The sequence below is a fragment of the Quercus robur genome, chromosome 7 (assembly GCF_932294415.1).
Source record: "Quercus robur chromosome 7, dhQueRobu3.1, whole genome shotgun sequence".
Lineage (NCBI taxonomy): Eukaryota > Viridiplantae > Streptophyta > Magnoliopsida > Fagales > Fagaceae > Quercus > Quercus robur.
The window spans coordinates 19,443,239-19,463,223 of record NC_065540.1 but is presented as its reverse complement, the minus strand read 5'-3'; the positions used below and the strand labels follow the sequence as shown (position 1 = coordinate 19,463,223).

At 35.3% G+C, this 19,985-nt stretch overlaps 2 protein-coding genes across 2 annotated transcripts; one reads left to right on the top strand and one right to left on the bottom strand.

The window, feature by feature from the left end:
* Positions 1-955: 955 nt before the first annotated feature.
* LOC126692665 (uncharacterized) lies at positions 956-7,601 on the top strand. The gene is made up of 9 exons (XM_050388359.1): positions 956-1,944; positions 2,050-2,116; positions 2,804-2,832; positions 2,912-3,120; positions 3,878-3,996; positions 4,906-5,001; positions 5,083-5,158; positions 5,547-5,700; positions 6,898-7,601. Exons 1-9 carry the CDS (start codon positions 1,744-1,746, stop codon positions 7,060-7,062), a joined length of 1,116 nt encoding a protein of 371 aa, XP_050244316.1. The 5' UTR covers positions 956-1,743; the 3' UTR covers positions 7,063-7,601.
* Positions 7,602-10,202: 2,601 nt separating this feature from the next.
* Positions 10,203-18,135, bottom strand: LOC126692664 (uracil phosphoribosyltransferase). Its single transcript, XM_050388358.1, has 12 exons — positions 17,799-18,135; positions 17,515-17,631; positions 17,111-17,189; positions 16,343-16,401; positions 15,556-15,633; positions 14,877-14,958; positions 14,562-14,610; positions 14,262-14,323; positions 11,388-11,455; positions 10,884-10,939; positions 10,750-10,797; positions 10,203-10,541 (listed from the first exon to the last, which is right to left on the bottom strand). Exons 1-12 carry the CDS (start codon positions 17,931-17,933, stop codon positions 10,490-10,492), a joined length of 885 nt encoding a protein of 294 aa, XP_050244315.1. The 5' UTR covers positions 17,934-18,135; the 3' UTR covers positions 10,203-10,489.
* Positions 18,136-19,985: the final 1,850 nt, after the last annotated feature.

Sequence of the window (19,985 nt, the reverse complement as noted above, 5' to 3'; positions counted from 1 at the left end):
TGAGGGCATCCAATTCGAAGTTGACTGAAGCGGGGAGCAAGCAAAAATTGAAAAAAAGAAGGAAATTGAAGGTTATATAGCCTAAGTGCCAATCAAGTATAAAGAAATACATATAAATTGACATCAGGTATTTTTTTAAGAGAAATACATGGAGAATTGCTATTGAGTCCACTTGAGGACTTATATATAAGAGTATTAGTATTAGGTTGCGCAAAAAATTCATGCCTATTTTAGCATAAAAACCTACTTTTTTTCTATTTTATGTACTCACTTGTTAATATACTTTTACATTACATTTCATTAAAATATTGAATTTTCTTGCTTTTTTTTTTATTGTTCTTTCTTCGTATATAACAACCACCATCCACTTTCTTCTTTCATTTTCAAGATACATAACAAAAGAATAAAAAAAACTAAAATGAATTTTTAGGCAAAACTGTTCTTTTTATTTTATTGACACATGTCCCTGTTTGTAGGAATTATTGCAAGCATGTTTGGAGGAAATATCTATCATTTTTGAAAAATACCATATCCACAACATTTTCACAACAAATTCTAGTAAGCAACAAAGTAATTTTAGTTATAAATTCAAATTAAAAACCTAAAATAACCTATAAACTAGGATTTGTTAAAAAAATATTTATAAAAATGTTATTAACGTAACACCTTTAATCACTGTTTTAAAAACCGAACCGATCCGACCGATTCAACCGGGAATCGGAAGCCAATCTGGTCCGGTTAAAAGCTCTAAAACCGGCCAAAAACCGGGGTTGAACAGGAAATTAAAAAAAAACGGTTCTTTGACCGGTTCGGTTTTTAAAACCATGCCTTTAATCATTTTTAGGCAAAACTGTATAAAATTTTCACATTCTTTCTATAATCCGCCCACCCATATGACTATGCGAGTGCTCTTTAGTGTATAATTAACAAAGAAACAGATGGTGATGAGGAGAAAAAGATCGGTCTTGAGGACACTTTTTTGCTCCACCATCAGCGTATCAAAATACTAATCTCAAAATATAGACCTAGCTCAAGAGGCCCGCTATAATTGTCTAAGCCCGTGGCCATGAGCTCGGCCCACACAAAAGCATCTAACGAACCACCGTTGTCCTCACCTCTACCAACCCCTCTACCTTGTAAGTTGTTGTATCCTCGTCAGAGAGATTGAGATTACTCTGTCTATCCCTTTGGTAATTTGTACTTGAAACAACAACAATTTTATCGACAGAAGCATGATTTCGATTTTCAAATTTTACCAAAACGCTTAATTGTGATTTCAATACTGTGTTTTCAAAATTACAGCTAACCCAAATGGATACTTTGGTTGGTAACCCATTGCAACTCGCTCCGATCATATATTGATCGGTGGGAGTTCTCATCCATGTGGTTTTGTATACTGCTACTACACAGTATTGGACAAACTCGAGTTTCACCCTGCAAGAGAGAGAGAGAGAGAGGGGGGGAGATATGGTGTCTTGGGCACAATAGCTAAGATGAAACCCGCAATCAATCTATATATATGAGTAATGAGTATAGAATGGCAGTGTAGAACATTTTACGTTTATTATTGTTGTTATTGAGTATTTGGTTTTTGGGGTTGTAGAAATTGTTGTATTGTGCCACTGCTGCATTGGCTGTGAATTGTGATTCACGGCAGGGAGACTCCAAAGCTGGTCTATAAATGAGTAGTGCTGTGAAGTTTTGAGATTGATTTTTGGAGGATATTCGTATTTTATATATGTGATGGGAATAGTAGAGATGATGAAGGAATTGGGGAAGGCAATGCAGTTCATTTGCTCCCTTGAATTCTGGAGAATGGCGGTGTTTTGGACGCTATCTCTTCTCGTCTCTTATTGGCACCTTCTGTTTGCTCCAAAATCCAAGTCCTTCCCACGTTGTGCTCCTGCAGCCACTCCGATCAAGCCTGTTTGCATTATCACCGGCGTACGATTCTTTTGTCATCAATTTATTTGTATATTTTTAATTGCTCCTTGCCAATCACAACTAGTTTGATTTCTTTTTATTTTTCTTTTTAATTAATTGATGCAGGCTACATCAGGGTTGGGTGCTGCCGCTGCTTATGCTCTTTCAAAGGAAGGCTTCTGTGTTGTTCTTGGTATTGCCATTCTGCCCTTCTCATCCATTCCCTTTATTTATTTTTGTTTTAAAATTTTGAGCTGATTGAAGTAGCCTGGCGAAAATGTTGCTAAGCATGTTTCTTCTCAGAGAAAAGTATAATCTGATGATATGTCCAACCACAATGACACCCACATAGGGTAGACGCACACAAATCTTGTGTTCTGTTGTAGTTTTAAGGACTAGTTCAAAGAAAATACATTACTTAAATTGAATGAAAGAGTTAAAACTATTTTAATCTGCTTTCTTATCACAAACATCCTTTTATGTGCAATCTGCCCTATCGAATTGTTAATAACTTTCTCTACAGCATAATTGGAAGCATTTAAGTTCTTCATATTTTAACCATTCAAGTATGCTTTGTCTTTGATTTACACCTGAAGTTTATCACAGAGCTTGCTGAATGAGTCAGTGCTGATTCTGACACATCAAGTATAGTGAAAAAACAAGTTATCAGGCATCACTTCTTTTATTTTTGATAGTTTGACACTATATAGGGATATCCAAATAAATTTTATTTTGATATTTTGACTGTGCAAGTGGATATCCAAATTATAGGCTTTTCAAATTTTGCAAAAATAAATAAAAAAAATTGCTACTTTAAAGCAAGGATATTTTTTTAATTATTTTTATTGGTGAATGGCTGAAATTCATTTTGTATATGCAGTTGGACGGTCCTCCCATTTGTTATCAAAGGTATAAATTTTGTGGGAGTTTATTGTTAAACATACCTTCTTCAATTTACGTTTTTTCTTATACTTTCTCTTATTGACAGACTGTGGGAGAGATAAAAAGTTTGAATAAGGATGCCCATCTCAAAGCTTTTCAGGTTGATATGTCATCCTTCCAGTCGATATTCAACTTTAAAGGCTCCCTTCAACAGTGGCTGTTCGATTCAAATATGCATCCTTCGGTCCAATTATTGATTAACAATGCTGGGATACTAGCTACATCATATAGACTCACAGCTGAAGGCTATGATCAGTAATCTTCTTTACATATTATTTATTTTTAAATGAAGTTGGCTTCTGTCCTGAAATAAGTTTACATGGTTTATGTTACACCTCTGCTAATTTCATCAGACATGCAGACCACCTGGCAAGAAGTTGGATGAGTTTCAGCTTGCTTTTGATTTGTATAATTTGATATAACTAGCATAAGTTGCTGGTGCACTTTTAAATCCGATATTACCATGCTCAATTAGACTTGACCCTCATTAAATTGTATTTAAAAGATTGTGTAGTAAGTCCTTTGTTTTTTGTCTTTAATCTTCCATCTCATATCTTTCTATATTATGCCAAAAATTCGTTTTCTTGGTCCTAAATTTTCAGCAGATTTTGGTTCTGTATTGCATTAGTTGATTTGTGTAATTTGATCTATCCAGCATAAGTTGTTGGTGACCTCTGAACTTTTAAAACCAATATTACCATGCTCAATTAGACTTGACCCTCATGTAATTGCAACTTACAACATTGCATAGAAGTCCCTTTTGTCTTTTGTTTTATTTCTTTAATCTTCCATCTCATATCTTTCTCTATTATGCAAAAATTGCTTTTTTCTTGGTGCTCCATTTTTCAGCAGATTTTGTTTTTGTATTGCATATTTGGAAAATACATTTTGATGTTATCACAAATAATTGAAGTAAATACCTTACTCATTTTAGTGCCTGTGATACATCCCTGTTTCCTACCCACATGAAGAATCATGGGTTGTTTTATGATAATTTTACACGTGTTTTCAGGATGATGGCTACAAATTACATCGGTGCATTCTGTTTGACCAAAATTTTACTACCACTTCTCAGTAATAGTCCTGTTCCTTCCCGGATTGTGAATGTTACATCCTTTACTCATCGAAATGGTAAAATTGGTTCCTATTTATGTCTGTGAAACATTTTTTTTCTATGAACAATTAGTGGGGATTTTAGTCTTCACCATAACTTTCTGTTTTTTTGATAGGACCATAACTTTCTTCATTAGGAAGAACTTGTACACTTGTAATTGCTGTCCATGTACTGTTTGCTCAACCTCGATTCTATGCCAATGCCATAGGTTTGACATTAGCTCTGAAATTTCTATCCATGTCTGATACATTTTATCTGTCAACATGGTGGTGATAGTTAGAACAAAAAGAAGTAAAGAAGAAATAGAAAGGAGACTTGTAAAAGAATGTTAGTGCTGAATTTTTTCTGATAGGCATATTGATGTGTCAAAGAGGCCACCAGGCACTTAAGTGTAATGTTTCATTTAAATGGTAAATGAATGTATGTGCTAACTCACTAAAACCTGACTATTGCCTTCCCTGAAAACAGAAAAAGAAAAGTGCATTTTGGTTGATCCATCAAGATAAGATATGCTATGATGCCTTTCTATTGAGCAAATAAAGGTAACCCATCAGGGTGCAGCCTAATGGTTGGAGGTTTGGGATGAGTTGTAGACCCAGAGATCTTGGGTTCGATCCCCACTAGGAGCTCCCTTGGATTACTTGATACACGGTTCTGGCAAGTGGGGTCATGTATCCATTGTTTACTCCCCAGGGGTGGGTACAAAGTAGGGGCCTTGGTGAGGTTCCATGTCATTAAAAAAAAAGGGAAATATATGCAATGATGAGAATTCTTGCACTATGACACTATCAAATTTTTCACATGGTGCTTGATGGTTAGTTGAATTGCTTTATTAACAGGATTTTATAGGTAGAAGCGTTGAAAGCCATAATTGCATCAGCTAACAGATTATATAATACGAAATTCATGACCTCCCTTTTCTTCAGTTTTTAATATGCAGGTTGACAAGGAAACTGTTTCAGGGAACTGCTTCTCAAGAACCAAACCATATCCATGTGCTCGTATTTATGAGAATTCTAAATGTAAGATATAAATGCCCCACCTGATATATCATATTACCTTTTATTTGAAACCTTACAAGCAGTACCCATTTTTTGCTGTAGTATGCCTACTGCTGTTCTCCTATGAACTTCACCGACAACTTAGCTCGATGGAAAAATCTCATCGGGTCTCTGTCATGTATGTGATTACAAACTTGATTCTACTTCTTCTTATGATTTTTCATTTCTTTTTGGGGCTTGACGTATTTTTGAACATATAAATTACCTAATGAATGTATAATTATCACCAAACTTGCTTGAGTGCAATTGTTTAAATACATCTTTGTCCTTTTCTGGGCTTCATGCATTAAAAACTAGGATTTTATCTCTACATTTGTCTTTTAATTCTTTGTAGACTAGACTTCTTGTCTTCCACTTTCATACCATGTACAACATTCTTGCTTTTTAAGAATATTTGAGAATTTTTAGGTTTACCTAAATGCTGTCATCCATTATGCATTAGCAAGATGTGCTTATTCATGTTAATTTCCACTTCATGTTTGTTTCTGTTTTGGTTTGATTTGAAGTGCTGTGGATCCTGGAGTAGTGGAAACCAAAATTATGCGAGAGGTTCCTTCCTGCCTTTCTTGTGTAGCATTTACAGTCTTGAAGCTTCTCAGCCTTTTGCAATCACCTGAAAAAGGGATAAGATCTGTTCTTGATGCAGCCCTTGCTCCACCAGTGAGTTTTACTCCTAATGATTTGTATTATCATTCTCCAACCGAAGTTGTTATGCAGGCACACCTTTTTTCATTATATATACATTTAAGCTGTTCTGCCTAAAATTTCATGTGTCAGTCCAACACCAGTATTTATATCAGCAATTTAATTGTGTACTGAAGCAATAACCATGCACAACATTTTGGCATGTTGGAGTGTAATTGTGTAATGCAACTAGGTCTTGTCCTACACTTTGATATACATCTATAATTTCTGGAATATCTTAGATGCTCTTCCTATTTAGTAATATTAAGCAACTTATGCTGAAAGTGACATTCTTGGCTCAGGACATTTAGAACTACTTGATGTTTTAAACATATTATTATTACTTTTTATATCTTCAATGTTACACCCCTTTGATAGGTACTGAGAAGTTCATTCTTTATTAAGGCTGTTCAAATGTGCCCATGTATTGTTTAGTGTGGTGTGGTGGTAGTACATCAATTGCTTGTGATGAGGTTTCGATTGTGTTCTATGGACAGATTGGATGGTAAGGGCCTCTGTCTTAGGTTCTTTGAAGTTGTATTAGTTAAGGTCCTTTATTGGACATGCCTTGCTTTAATAGGTGGGACACTCCAAGGCATCAAATATTCAGTGTTGACTGTTACTTGATACTGATGTCACATGGATTATATCAAGGATCAATTTTTCTGCTGATGTTAGTGCTTGCAAATGGGCCTGTTAAGCACAGACACTTCATCTAGAGTGTTGTACCCATGTCATACCTGTGTCATACTGGTGTTGTACTGGCTATTTCATGTTATAATTTTTCAGAAATTCCTTGTTTCATTGTGTTGTACTTGTACCCTTGTCTGTACTCGTACTTGTGTCCGTGCTTCCTTGCCATTTAGTCTATTGCTGTTTGTGTAAAAATCTATTAGATTGGCCAATGACAGGCTGTTCGGACCCTTATATTGAAGATTTCAATTACCCTTCATGTTTTCTTGAGTTAGTTTAGTCGATGGGTTACTAGAAAGCTTTCAATTGAGTGCTAACATTACTAACCTCTTGCTGAGGTTGATCACTCTTTTTATTTGGGTATGATTCTCCTTGCATGTGTATTAGAAACATTTAGCTGAAACATATTTGAATTGGATTTTGGTGTAGTTTTGTTCTCTTTTTGAATTGGAATCCATGTCAATGTGTTGATTATTTCAGGACATATCTGGAGTATACCTTTTTGGTGGAAAGGGTAGAACCGTTAACTCTTCAGCGCTTTCGCAAAACAGAAAACTTGCACAGGAACTTTGGACCACTTCATGTGATCTATTTTTGCAGTCACAGCTTGCTGTTAAGGTTAAGGAAACTTCCACTTCCACATGAGTATTTGATTGTAATAGGGAGGAATTCTGTTTATCAACCAAAAGAAGAGAGAGAATATGGATTTGAAATGGTGGCAGTTAGCTAAGCTTGCGGTTGCATCAAGTGGGTTGATGGCAAGTTCCTTGAGATATGTTCTCAGTTGGTCAATCTTTTTGCATCATGGATTTTGTGATAGATGCAAAGCTGTAATTGGAACAATGTTTACATTAGTTAATTCTTTGTGAAAGCTTCGAGGGCTTTTCAGAAATCATGGTTCTTTAAAAGCAGGATTAGAAAAGAAATGGTGGAAGGACACAGCAACAAAAGCCAAATGGAGACATCGTTGTTTGTGGGTAATAGTCGAGACACAAGTGGAACTGGCCAAGCCCATATTAACAAGATTTAGGACATGAGTTTTCACTAAGAAATCTGAAAAAAGTAGATGTTACAGTCAGTTACAAGTTCATTGTTTTTGTATCAAGACTGAGCAATAAGAGGGCAGCATGAAAGTGACTGCTGTGCTGTAGCAATATTTATGTAAATGCCATCTCTTATGTGAATGCTTATTGTAGCAGTCTAAATAGAAAGGAGAGACATTCGCAAAAGAAAGAGAAGGGGGGGGGGGGGGGGGGGGGGGGGGGGGGGGTTAGACTATTAAGTTTTTTGACTGTGTAAGAATTACTACATTTTGTACTGTTGTTAAGGGGAATAATTTTCCAGCAGGTTAATAAAACAAAAGAAATTGATTCTGTATTGGTTTATGTCACCTCACCTAGGGATCGAACTAATTGAACGGAAATTGATGCATTGTAACGTAAACAAAATGTAACATAGGTTCATTATCGAGGCATAGTTCCAAAATTTTGGAGACAGCCATAGATCCTCAATAGAAGTGCCGGCTGAACCTATAGGCCATTAAGGCCACCGCCAAAGGCCCCCACTTGTAAGAGGGTCCCAAATAGTAATAATATATTATATGATAGCTAATCACACGTTACCAAATCTTTAGCTTTCTCAGGAAAAAAAATCACAACATCTAAATATCTTTTAGACCAAACCTTTATATCACATTTCATTAAGAAAACTCATGTTTATTACTTGAAATGTAGATAGGAAGAGAAAGAGAGACACTGATTTTCTCAATATACAAATAACAAAATGCAGAAGAAAAGATTACAAGAGGCAGAAAAAAGAAAAAAGAGACAAATAAGAAAAGGCAAAAACAAAAAAACGCTCACTCTCTCCATCTTGATTCTAAAAAAAACACTCTTTTTAGTTGGCTTACTCAACAATTGGTGTTGCCAGTAGACTTAGTGTGTTCACAGATCTTCATTTCAAGTTCGTTTTTTGTTTTCTCTTCATTTGCCTCTTTCGTCTTCTTCATGGTTTGCTACCGGGTGCTTTTTTTTTTTTTTTTTTTTTTTTTTTTTTTTTTTTATGAAGAGGAGTTTGTTATTGGGTTTTTATTCTTCTTTTTGGCTGAACTTTAGTTTAGTTGTACTCTTTACTTTTTTTTGTTTGTTCTCTTAAGTTTTGATTTCTTTAGATTTCTCTATAAGGCTATGGAATGGTCCAAATGGGCCCACTTAAAAAGTTAAAGTATTGATTCTATACTTCTAGTCTTACATGTTTTGGTTTTTTTTTTTTAGGAAATTGGATTTAGTGGTATGAAAGTTAGAGTATTGATCCAGTGATTCTAGTCTTACACGTTTTTTAAAGTATTAATCTAGTGATCCTAGTCCTACACTTTTTTTTTAAGAAATCAAATTTAGTGGGATGGAGCTATGGAGGGATAGTGGGCTGGTCTTAGTCTTAGTAGATCAAGTTGAGTCCTACACATTTTGTTAGTGGGCTGGTCTTAGTGGATCCAAATTCGTTGAGCCGGCCCTGAGATCAACTATCATCTTAAAAGGATCCTTTGTGGTTCAAACCCCTCATCATCATTCTTTTGGAAACATGTTCCAAAAACAAACAAAAAGGATGCTAACTCTAAAAAAAATTCCGCCATTTAAACATGCTAAACGAGTGACACTTGCTCCTTATGAAGGGCTTTTAGTTAGTTATTCTTCTACTCTACCAAAATATTAAACCCCTAAAATCCTAAGATTGGGACTAACCTAGCTCCGAGTTTTAGGTCATCAGAGTGGAACGGAGTAGATGTGGTTTGGCGATTTGTTTAATAACTACTCCTAGTACTAATACTACTATTGGCACCATCTTCAGTACCTACTTTGGTGATGCATTTCTCGCAAAATGTGTTGAGAATACGAGGAAGATAAATCCCAAGGGTCACCATATAACATTGCTCAAGACCTCTACTGTCTCATCAACCAATGCAGCCCTCTCAAGATCTCTAATGCTTGGATTCAAGCCTGGGTCCTCTCCTCTTTTACCTCAACGAAGTTACAACAAAACCAAAGTTGTTTATTTTCGTTGTTTGTTCTAAGAATACAAATCATCTGTACCACTTTTTGTGTTACACTTTATGTTCCATTAATCACAACTTGTCATGTATTTGTTTAATTTTCCTTATAAAATAGTCAAAGTTTAAAATAGAAAAAAAGATAAATAAACATATAACAAATAGTAATTGGTGGAATATAAAGTGGTACAAATTATTTGTATTCTGGTCTCTAATGGGTTTTATTATTGGAGTGTGGGGTGTTTATTTTTGTTGGGTTTGATAGAGGGTTTCATCTTCTTTTCCTCCTCAAAATAACCGTATTATTACCTCTCATCCATTTGAATGATTCATACGGTGGTGTTGTGGGGATTTTCAGATTTCTATGTTTATTTGGTATTTTGCTGCCAAGAAAGTGCAAGAAAAGAAAGGTTAGGGTTTTTTTTTTTTTTTTTTTAATTTATTCAAATGCTGATGTTGTTAATTTGTTATTTTAATGCCATCATTTTTATTATTTATTAGCCACATCATCTTTGAATTTGCCGAGTGTTCAATTAGCCATGTAAACCTCCTATAAATAAATAATAATAATAATAATAAATAAATAAAAAGTTACGTAACCAAGTTCAGTCAATGAGATGATGACAATGACCAAAATAAAACATTATTAATAAACTCAATATCAAAAATGAAACATTAAAAAAACAAGTTCATCTCCTCCTCCCCTGTTGTAACAGTTGAATTATAAGAAAAACTAAAATAAAAAGAAGGTTTTTTTCTTTTTTCAAATGAAAGTTGTAGTAACAAATTTGGGTGTGAATAGGAATAGTTACAAGTGGATTTGAATTCTCTAATACTCTGAACAATACAAACTTCTTATACAAAATCCAGTGAATCTAGCTAAAACTCACGATGATTGATATTTCAATGTCTTTTAATTTTTCTTTTTTTTTAAAAAGAAAAAATTCGGCTCAGGAGATAGTTCAATATATCAAAATTGCATGAGGTGACAATTAAGAATCGGCTCGGTCAGCACATTGGGTGACTTCATGTACCAAAGATACGGTCTCCAGCATCTCCCAGCCCAGGAATTATGAACCTGGAAAACCCGATCAAATACAATAGTAAAAACCATGACTTTTGAGTTAAGTTTGTGATGTGCTTGTGCTAAAACCACATTCGCTCTCCCCCTCGTATGTGTTTGTTTCTCAAAAATATATATATATATATATTTATATTTATATATATATTGCTCATACTTGCAATATCCATGTACCTAAACTAACTACCTTAAAGCAGGTACTTACCCTTTGTCATTGACGGTGGGATCTATTATTCCGGTGTATACATGTAGCCTGGAAAATGACAAAGTAAAAAAACTTAAAGGAATGCTAGCTGATTTCATTTGCAGTTATGAAATCTGATTTGATAACATTATTACCCAGGGAAATTCTCACTGAGCTTTTGAAGAGCTGGAGGGGCTGCCACAGCAGATATCTGCAGCACAGAAGTTTCTTTAGTAGTGTACTAACAATGATTGTAACAAATAGAGCTAGTATGTAACAATGAATGCAATATAATAACTTTCAAGTCCATACCAACGTAGGCAAGACAATACCAGCTCCGTCTACAAGATTCTTTCTTTTTAAAAAATAATGATAAAACTACTGCTTCTACAACAAAATTGCTGATAGGCCTTCTACTACAAAATTATATCATGACATTAATCCAACCCATTTAGGATCTCAGTTTGATAATTAGCCACATATAAACTTCAACACACAGTGGATACTCAATACAGAGGATTACTCCCAAAAAAAAACACACACACACACACACACACACCAAGGAGGATACTCAACTAAGCCTTAATCCCAATTAAATTCAGGTTGCTGTTATGGAAACAGAATCAGAAACACTGAGGATATCTAATTAAATTATTTACCACTTTAATTTGGTTGTTATCAATCCCACGTTCCTTTAAGAGATTGAGAGCTGCCACTATTGTGCCACCTGATATTGATTATCAAGAATGCAATGAAAAGAATATCAATCTCACTTTCTGCTCAAATAGAATTTTAATCATATAAAGAACAAAATGCAGCACAGATGTAACAATTTTAGCTAGTGATGCTATAAACGTGAGAGCATAAGTCAGTAGCAAAGAACACCAGCATGGATAATTCAAAAGGTTGATCAACAAAGTTTGACCATAAGCAAAAAATAAATCAGGACCTTAGGTTAAGCCTCCAACCAAATGCAAGAATAATTGGAAGAACTAGAGATTACATTTGATCAAACCACTTTATGAGATGGAGAAAGAAACTCTATAATGTTTGATAATAAAATACGTTGAATAGTGAACATAATCTGGGACGGAGCCAAGAGTTTACCGTATGGGGGGCCAAAGTATAACCGACTTTTTATTTTTAAATGCAAACTAATATTTATTCAGTATTAATAAAATATTGACAAGAAAAATGCTAAAGCTGCTACTACTGATATTAAAAGCTTACAAACTAACATGACATTATACTACTACCAATGTTACAACAAAATATTTACAAATTGATATGGCAATGAATATGTTTAGTGTCACATCAACAATATAATAAATAAACTAATTAATTACTTATTTGTTGTGTCTTAACGATTGATACATCAATTTGTAAGGTTTATCTAGTAAAATTTATAATAGTTGTGTCATCATTATAAATAAATTCACTTGACATCAATAAAAGAAAAGACACATAACATTTGTTTTTAAATTATTTTCATTTTTTACTTATAAAAAAAAAAATCATTTTTCTTTTTAAATAAATCTAATATTGTAGCTAGGTTTCCCATGATTTACCAATCAAATATAAGTCATACTTATCATCTAATCATATGTCAAATATTATTGAACTAAAAAACTAGGCGTAAAACCCATTTTCGTCCCTACGTTTTCATGCGATTCTCACTTTGGTATCTAACTTTTTTTTTTTCACCATTTTTAGTCCCTATCATGGAAAACGCTTATCATTTTCGCCCCTGCCGTTACATCAGAGATGGAACTTGCACAACTGGCAGACGGCTTAAGTTAAGAACATTAAAATAATGCCACATAAACCACATGGCTTTCCACGTCAGCATCTAAATTAAAAAAAATTAAAAACTGAAATAAAAACCAAAAATTACATTAATTGAGATCTAAATGTGCCTTGAACAAGATCATAAACCCAGATGTAAGAACACAAAATTAAAATCTAAAAATCACAAACCCAAAAACACAAACACAAACCCAGCAACATATATTCCTTGTCAACCAAACACAAAAACAACAAACACAAACCCAAACCCAAACATCAGTAAGAAATGGGTACAAGGAGCTGACTATAATGGATTTCTTCAAATCCGTCTTCTCCGAAGACCCGGACCAACCCCAAAACGACGACGCTCCCGAACCAAACCTGGACCCAAATCCAAACCCAGATCTGAACTCGGACTCCACCGCGATTTGGAGTTTCTGTGGATTGATCAAAACGATCGCGTCAAAATCGAAGTCAGTGATCTAGACCTACTGACGCGATGTAGAGAATTTGGGTCCGGGTTGAAGAAAGAAACGTCGGTGATCCGAGAGGTCGCGTCGCGTGCCATCACGGATTTCCCGGCTTCGCTCGACACTGGTGCTTCCATCTCTCAAGAATCGCTCAAGTTGGTCAGTCAAGCCATCGATGATATTGGCTCCTCCGTATGGAAATCGTCGACGAAGATCGTCACTCATGGCGCGGACAAGCTCTTCGTAGCCGTTGCCGCCGGCTCTAATCCGATTCCGATTCCAATAACAGTAGGCGATTGAGTAGTAGTAGTCAAGTTTGGATTTGGGTTTGTGTTTGGACTTGGGTTTTCTGAAGATGGATTGCAGGTTTTTTGAAGATGGATTGCTGGGTTTGTGTTTGTATTCTTACTGATGTTTGGGTTTGTGTTTGTTGTTTTTGTGTTTAGTTGACAAGAAAAATCAGTTGCTGAGTTTGTGTTTTTTGCTTTTGTGTTTGGTTGACCAAGAAGATCTATTGCTGGGTTTGTGTTTGTGTTTCTGGGTTTGTGATTTTTGGATTTTAATTTTGTGTTCTTAAATCTGGGTTTGTGTTCTTGTTCAAGACACACTTAGATCTCAATTAATGTAATTTTTTATTTTTATTTCTGTTTTTAATTTTTTTTAATTTAAATGCTAACGTGGAAAGCCACGTGGTTTATGTGGCATTATTTTAATGTTCTTAACTTAAGCTGTCTGCCAGCTATGCAAGTTCCGTCTTTGATGTAACGGCAAGGACGAAAATGATAAGCGTTTTCCACGATAGGGACTAAAAACGGTGAAAAAAAAAGTTAGGGACCAAAGTGGGAATCGCGTGAAAATGTAGGGACGAAAATGGGATTTATGCCAAAAAACTAATTAGCATTGCCAAGGAAATAAAAAGAACCAAACTTCTAACTTTAAGTCCCAAACAACAAATAACTAAACTCAAACAACTTAACAACTCAAGTCATTCGCATAAAAAAATACTAAATAATCAATAAACGTTTACAAAAAGTAAAAAACAATACACATTAGTACACACACCACATGGATACACATGATCACATAGTGCAGAGTCACAAGGAATGAGATGCCTATTGTGTATTGGCTTTGGTGACCAATTTTATTTTTTAGTTTTCATTTATATAAAAAAAATTCAGGGGGGCCATTGCCCCCCCCCCCCCCCCCCCCCCCCCCCAAGTCAAAGAATAATTCCGTCACTGAACATAATCGTAGGAGCTCCAGCCATTAGAATTGTACCTGTTGCCAGCATGGGATCAACAACAAGTACTCGAGACTCTTCAGGAAATTTGTCGGGTAACCTAAAAAAGAATAGACCTCAAAAAGAGTACACCAAGGTGGAAATGACTAAGAGAGAAGCAAAGGGGGAAAATGGAACAAAATCAAAAGAATAAACAAGAATGGGAATTAAATAGTGTCTTATGCCACTCAAGTATAACTTGAAATAGAAGCAATGTGAAAATTCAAGTTGACCTTCGTTTAAGCATTCAGGTGTGAAAGAAAAACCATATTTTCATTTTCATGGCAGGGATTTCTTACTTGTTCAAATATAATGTTGGCTGAAGTGTCTCCTCGTCTCTGCTGAACCCTTTATTTGCAAAACAGAAAGAAAACCACCAAAGTAGTCAATCACATTGAAATCCTGAAGAGACATGAACTCCAGTCTTATAAGGCAGATTTTAAATAAAAGTTAACATCACATCTGGTTGAATTAAGTCAGTTAACGAATAACAAGCTAGTTATCATGCTTATTAGCAGACTACTTGGAAAGCATTAAGCTTAACAAAAAATTCTAAACACCATGACCCCCCAACTTCCCGCTGCTACTTTGACATCATGTATGGCTTTCCCTACCCAGATGATAAGTTTTTGTAGCTGGCAAGATTGAAGATGCGTGTTCTGCCAGAGCTAGACCAGCTCTTAGGATTGGAACTACCTGCAAAGGGAGGAGAATAATGTATAAGTTGATGGCCCAGCATAAAATCTCAGCTCAGTCAGACATCATTTGACCATAAAAAGACCTTGAAGATTGTATCACAGCCAGGGCAGATGTAACTACTAGCAACTATGTTATGGAAAACTGTGAGCAAATATATAATAACCAAACTAAATTACACTTTTGACCCCAAAAATTTCAGGCTTGTTTCCATTTTGGATGTTTAAATTTGAGATTTTCATTTTGGTCCACCAAGTCTGATTCCATTTTCAAAATTGTCCTTCCGTTTATCTCCTTGATGGATCTGGCCATTAAGTTCCAACAAAAAGATGACGTTCTCTCTCTTAGCTGTCAGATTAGTCACAGATATGGACAGAATGACCATTTTGAAAATAGAATCAAACTTTGTGAACCAAAATGAAAAATCTCAAACTTAAAGCACTAAAATGAAAACCACCCCAAACTTTAAAGGTCAAAAGTGTAATTTAGTATAATAACCACCAGATATCTAACCAATTCCAGCTATACAACTTACAATCACCCCAAGAGAGTAACAAAAGTAAAGAAACACAAGCAAAACTGCTACCATAAACTCACCATCACAGGCTCCCTTGGATCTATGAACTCAACGGAGGCAACTCCCATTGGTGATTGAATCTCCCCCATGATGGTAGGCTGATATCAGTGAAAAACACAGAAAGGAAAAAAAAAATTACAAACATAAAGAAGGTTCTGCTGAGCAAATAAAAATTGCTACAATTTCCACAATCAAACCTTAAAAGCAAATAAGAAAAGCTCAAACAAACAATGGATTTGGCTGAAAACAAACAAATAATCCAAAACATCTAACAAAAATCTAGCTGCAAAAGCATAAGTGTAGGAGTTTTGTGTATAGGTTAATATTAGAAAACATCATATTTTTTTATCCCAAAAAAAAAAAAAAAAAAAAAAAGGAAAGATTAACATTCAAGTTATTTCTGTATTATAGAAAACATTGTCTAATTTAATACCTAGTGATGAATTCCAATAATTTCTAATTCTTATAAATTTCTCTATGGGAGGGGGGCAAAGAAAGATAACAAGAATAGTGAAATGTAATTAAAAGAAACATATATCTTAATCACACTAGAAAATGAAAGAGCATCTTGGACAACCCTGTTAGCAGGAATAGCACTATGTATCACGTTTGCTTGGAATTTCATCATTCACAAACAAATGCCATTATGTAAATTTGTATGCACTATAAACAGAAACCACAAATAAAATGCATGCATTTCAAAAGTAAATTTGAAACACAAACATATAGAAAGGAAAAAGATAAAGATGAAACACTAGGATTATCAAAATTGACAATTTTCATGCACAATGCATCTACTCTACTAACCAACCAATCCCTCGAAGCTTCATACATAAGTAGTCTCCCCAACTCAGCCATTGCATTCCCTACAATATTTGAAGTTTAAAAATGTTAAACCCAAGTCAGAATCAAGAGAAGAAAAAAGGACCAAAAGCCCACGAAAATAAATAATTTTAGAAAATTGAAAATAGAGTGATGTTACAATATGTTCTGTTCAGGGTGAAGCTAACATTTTTTTATCCTATACTTTTTATTAGATTGATATTTCAAAAATCCCACAATTGGATTACATGTTAAATATGTTCTTAACATGCATACCAAGTTTTGTGCCAATCATATGCAATTTACTATTCAATCTAAAAACCCATCTTTTATACACAATTTTAAACATCAAAACTTGAAATTTAAACACTTGATCGATGACATAGTTATTAATCTCAAATTATCTTGAAATTTTGCAAGCATGTAGAGTATAAGAAGAAAATCTAATCCAAAGGTAGATTTGTTAAAATTCGCATATAATAAAAAAAATATAGAGTGGTGTAACATAACTTAAAGTTACACTAGATGTAAATTGAACCCAACCATATATATATATATATATATATATATAATTCCTTTACAGCATTCTACTGGGATCGACACATCAAGAAAATTTAAATGCATAAAGGTCTATCCTATAGAATAGGCATGATTACAACAAAATCTCAAACATGTTTGCAACACATAATAGAATTTACCATTACAAGAACCCAAATTGAAAATTTGAAAATTCAGCATAATTCTGTTGCTTACTAAATATGGGACAAGGAGTTTGCTCATTCCTTAGAACTGAAACCCAATGCTTGATCAATGGATGTGGAGGCACAAATACCTGAAATCCACTCCATTCAATTAATTTAACTTGTTAGCTTATTATACACCAAACCAACCCAACAATTGATTGGTCTGCCCAGAAATCCAATGAACCCAAAAATCCCAATAACATAAATAAACAACAACCCAATTTGTAATAGCATAGTTTGGAAGCTAGCACATTGTTTGGCAACATTTTTCCTTCCAAAAAAAAAAAAAACCTTCTTTTTTTTTTTTTTTTTGAATGAATACTTCCAAAATTGCTAATAAAATAAATAAGACATAGATTTTCTTAATCTGAAATTTGAAAACAACAACAACAAAACAAAAAGTGAGTGACTGACCAGCATTCTGTCTTGTGAGATGGGTTTCTCCTCGGTGGCGGCCATTTGAGCCCTCGTGGAAGTCGAGGTAACAAAGCTACGGCGCCGAGGAGGTTTGGAAGACAAGATCTGGGGGTGCTATAATAAAAAACAAGAGGAAATGTTTGAGTCTATGAGTATCAGAGAGACACAACAAGTATATTAGGTATAGTTGTTAGCATTTATATAAGGTAAGAAGTGAGAGTATTAATTTTATATGTATAAAGTAGTGTGTGTGTGTATATATATATTAGGAAAGGTGATACCTTTTTAAGGTAAGGGCCGGGAATGGTGGAGTTAAAAGATTTAAGGAAAGGAGAAGCAGAGGAAATGCAGGGGGAACCGGAGGGGCACCGGAGGCATGTGAAATGAATGCTGCTGCTTGGATATGAAGCCATCATTTTGATTCGATCATTTCAATTCCAGTTTAGCAAACAAGATGTACTTCTTCACACTTCGGATTGGATTGGATTGGATTGGATTTGATTTCTGGTTTTGGGGGAAAATCTGCTCCGAATTTGGTGGATGGTTGATGATTGGGTTTGAGTTCAGAGTTTCTGACCCATTTCTTTGTTGGGGATACCGAGACTGACTTTCTCTCAATTGGGCTATCTATATATATACTCATTCATGGGCTCCGAATTTAGCTGGTAAATTTTGGTTCAGTTTTTAGATGATTTTTATAATTAACAACCGTTTTTTACTTTTTTTTACTTTTATTTTTTTTTTTTGGAGAAGAATGTTGATTTTTTTATAGGAGTGTTGATTGTTGTGGGGGGCCTTTTTAGTCGATGGGCTGAACCCGTCTGCTACACCAAGGTGTGAGTTAGTGGGTAAGAGAGTTAGGACTGGTCTCGTTGGAATTATACCACAGGCCAGTTTGTGTGCAAGCCAGGCATGCCCAATGTTGAGACAACTCGGAAATTGTACAGCAGACTAGGCACAGTGGTATAGTCATAGCAGAATAACTGTCATAGCTAGCATAGCAAAAGATACTACAACAAAATGACTTCTATGATAAAGTATACCAAAGTGAAACTACAGCAAAACAACTAATACCGCAAATAAAATAAACAAGGTTACCGCATAACAATTGATACAGTAAATAAAAATAAGGAAATCACAGCAGAATAGCTAAAAAACATAAAACACTACAACAAAATGAATAACCACGAGAATGTCAAACAAGCTAAAAGGTGCCACTACAGAGTGGTGATGACGATTCTAAGCAAGTGTAATAGAGATGGCTTGCTTTCCCGGTCTAAGGTTAGATCACTCAACTAGAACAGGTCCAAGAAGGGAACCAAATGTCAACACAAGTAATCTCGTTACAGGTTTCTACCATTGAAATTACTCGTGCTGGGGAAATGGCCTAAATGGTTTTGAATTCCAATTTGTAGAGTTTCAGAGAGTGGGAATGTTGAGAGAGAAAGAAAAGATAGTCTACTGATGCATGCCTCTATTTCTGCCCTGTTTTCTCTCTTCCCTTTTTAGCACTTAGTTTTCTTTTGTTCTCTAGTTCTTAGTTTCTTTCTTACTCTTTTCTCCATGTGTGTTCCTCCTTATTTATGGTTACCTCACTTCCTTTTTATATTGTTTGATTCTATGGGATTTCTCCTTTTTGTCTCTAAGGCTTCACCAACTGTTTTTGGTTTCTTGTGAGCATCTCTCCAGGATTGCCCATTAACCTATTGGTTGCCCCATCACTACCTCTGCTTAAAGTGTGCTTGTTACACCACTCTTCATCCCCAGACAAAATTCCTTGTTTTGTTTCTCTCCTCTCTCAATTTCTACCCTCCCAAATGGATAAGGATTGGAAGCTCTCTTTATACCTATCTCTATGGCATGCATCAAGTGGTCTCAGCCTTTTGCTTGCCTCTTTTAGGTGAAATGCCATCACAGCAAGGCATTTCCCCAAAAGAAGCCTCGGCAGGAACCCCAAAATAGACCCCATTTTCTCCCCACCACCAAACCACACCCTCTAAATCCCTTAACTGATGGCTCACCAGTCCTATATTGGCTGGGTACAAGTAGGTGGTGCCTCGGCCCTTGTGTGAGTTCCACTATCCTTTGTGTTTGTCTTCGTTTACTTTGACGTCATTCCTGTCGTTCTTGCCTTGTCTTGTTTTGTTGTGTGTACTGGGTTTGTGCTTATCTCCCACAGCGTGAAGGATGTGTGGCTTTTGGGCTTGTACTACCTCCCTTCATTTTCCTCATGGATTAGGCATTGTCTGGACAGAAGTTCCCACTAGGCTTCCATTTTTGCTATTCCTTTTCTTGTCATGCCCATGAGCCTGCTGGCTGTCATTCCTGCCACGTTGGCCCATTGGATTTATTACCTCTTCTCTTGGGCTTCCCCGGCCCATTTGCTTTACCTTTTCCTTTTATTATGCCCATGGGTCTATTGGCTGTCATTCCTATCGTGTTAGTCCATTGGGTTTACTACCTCTTTT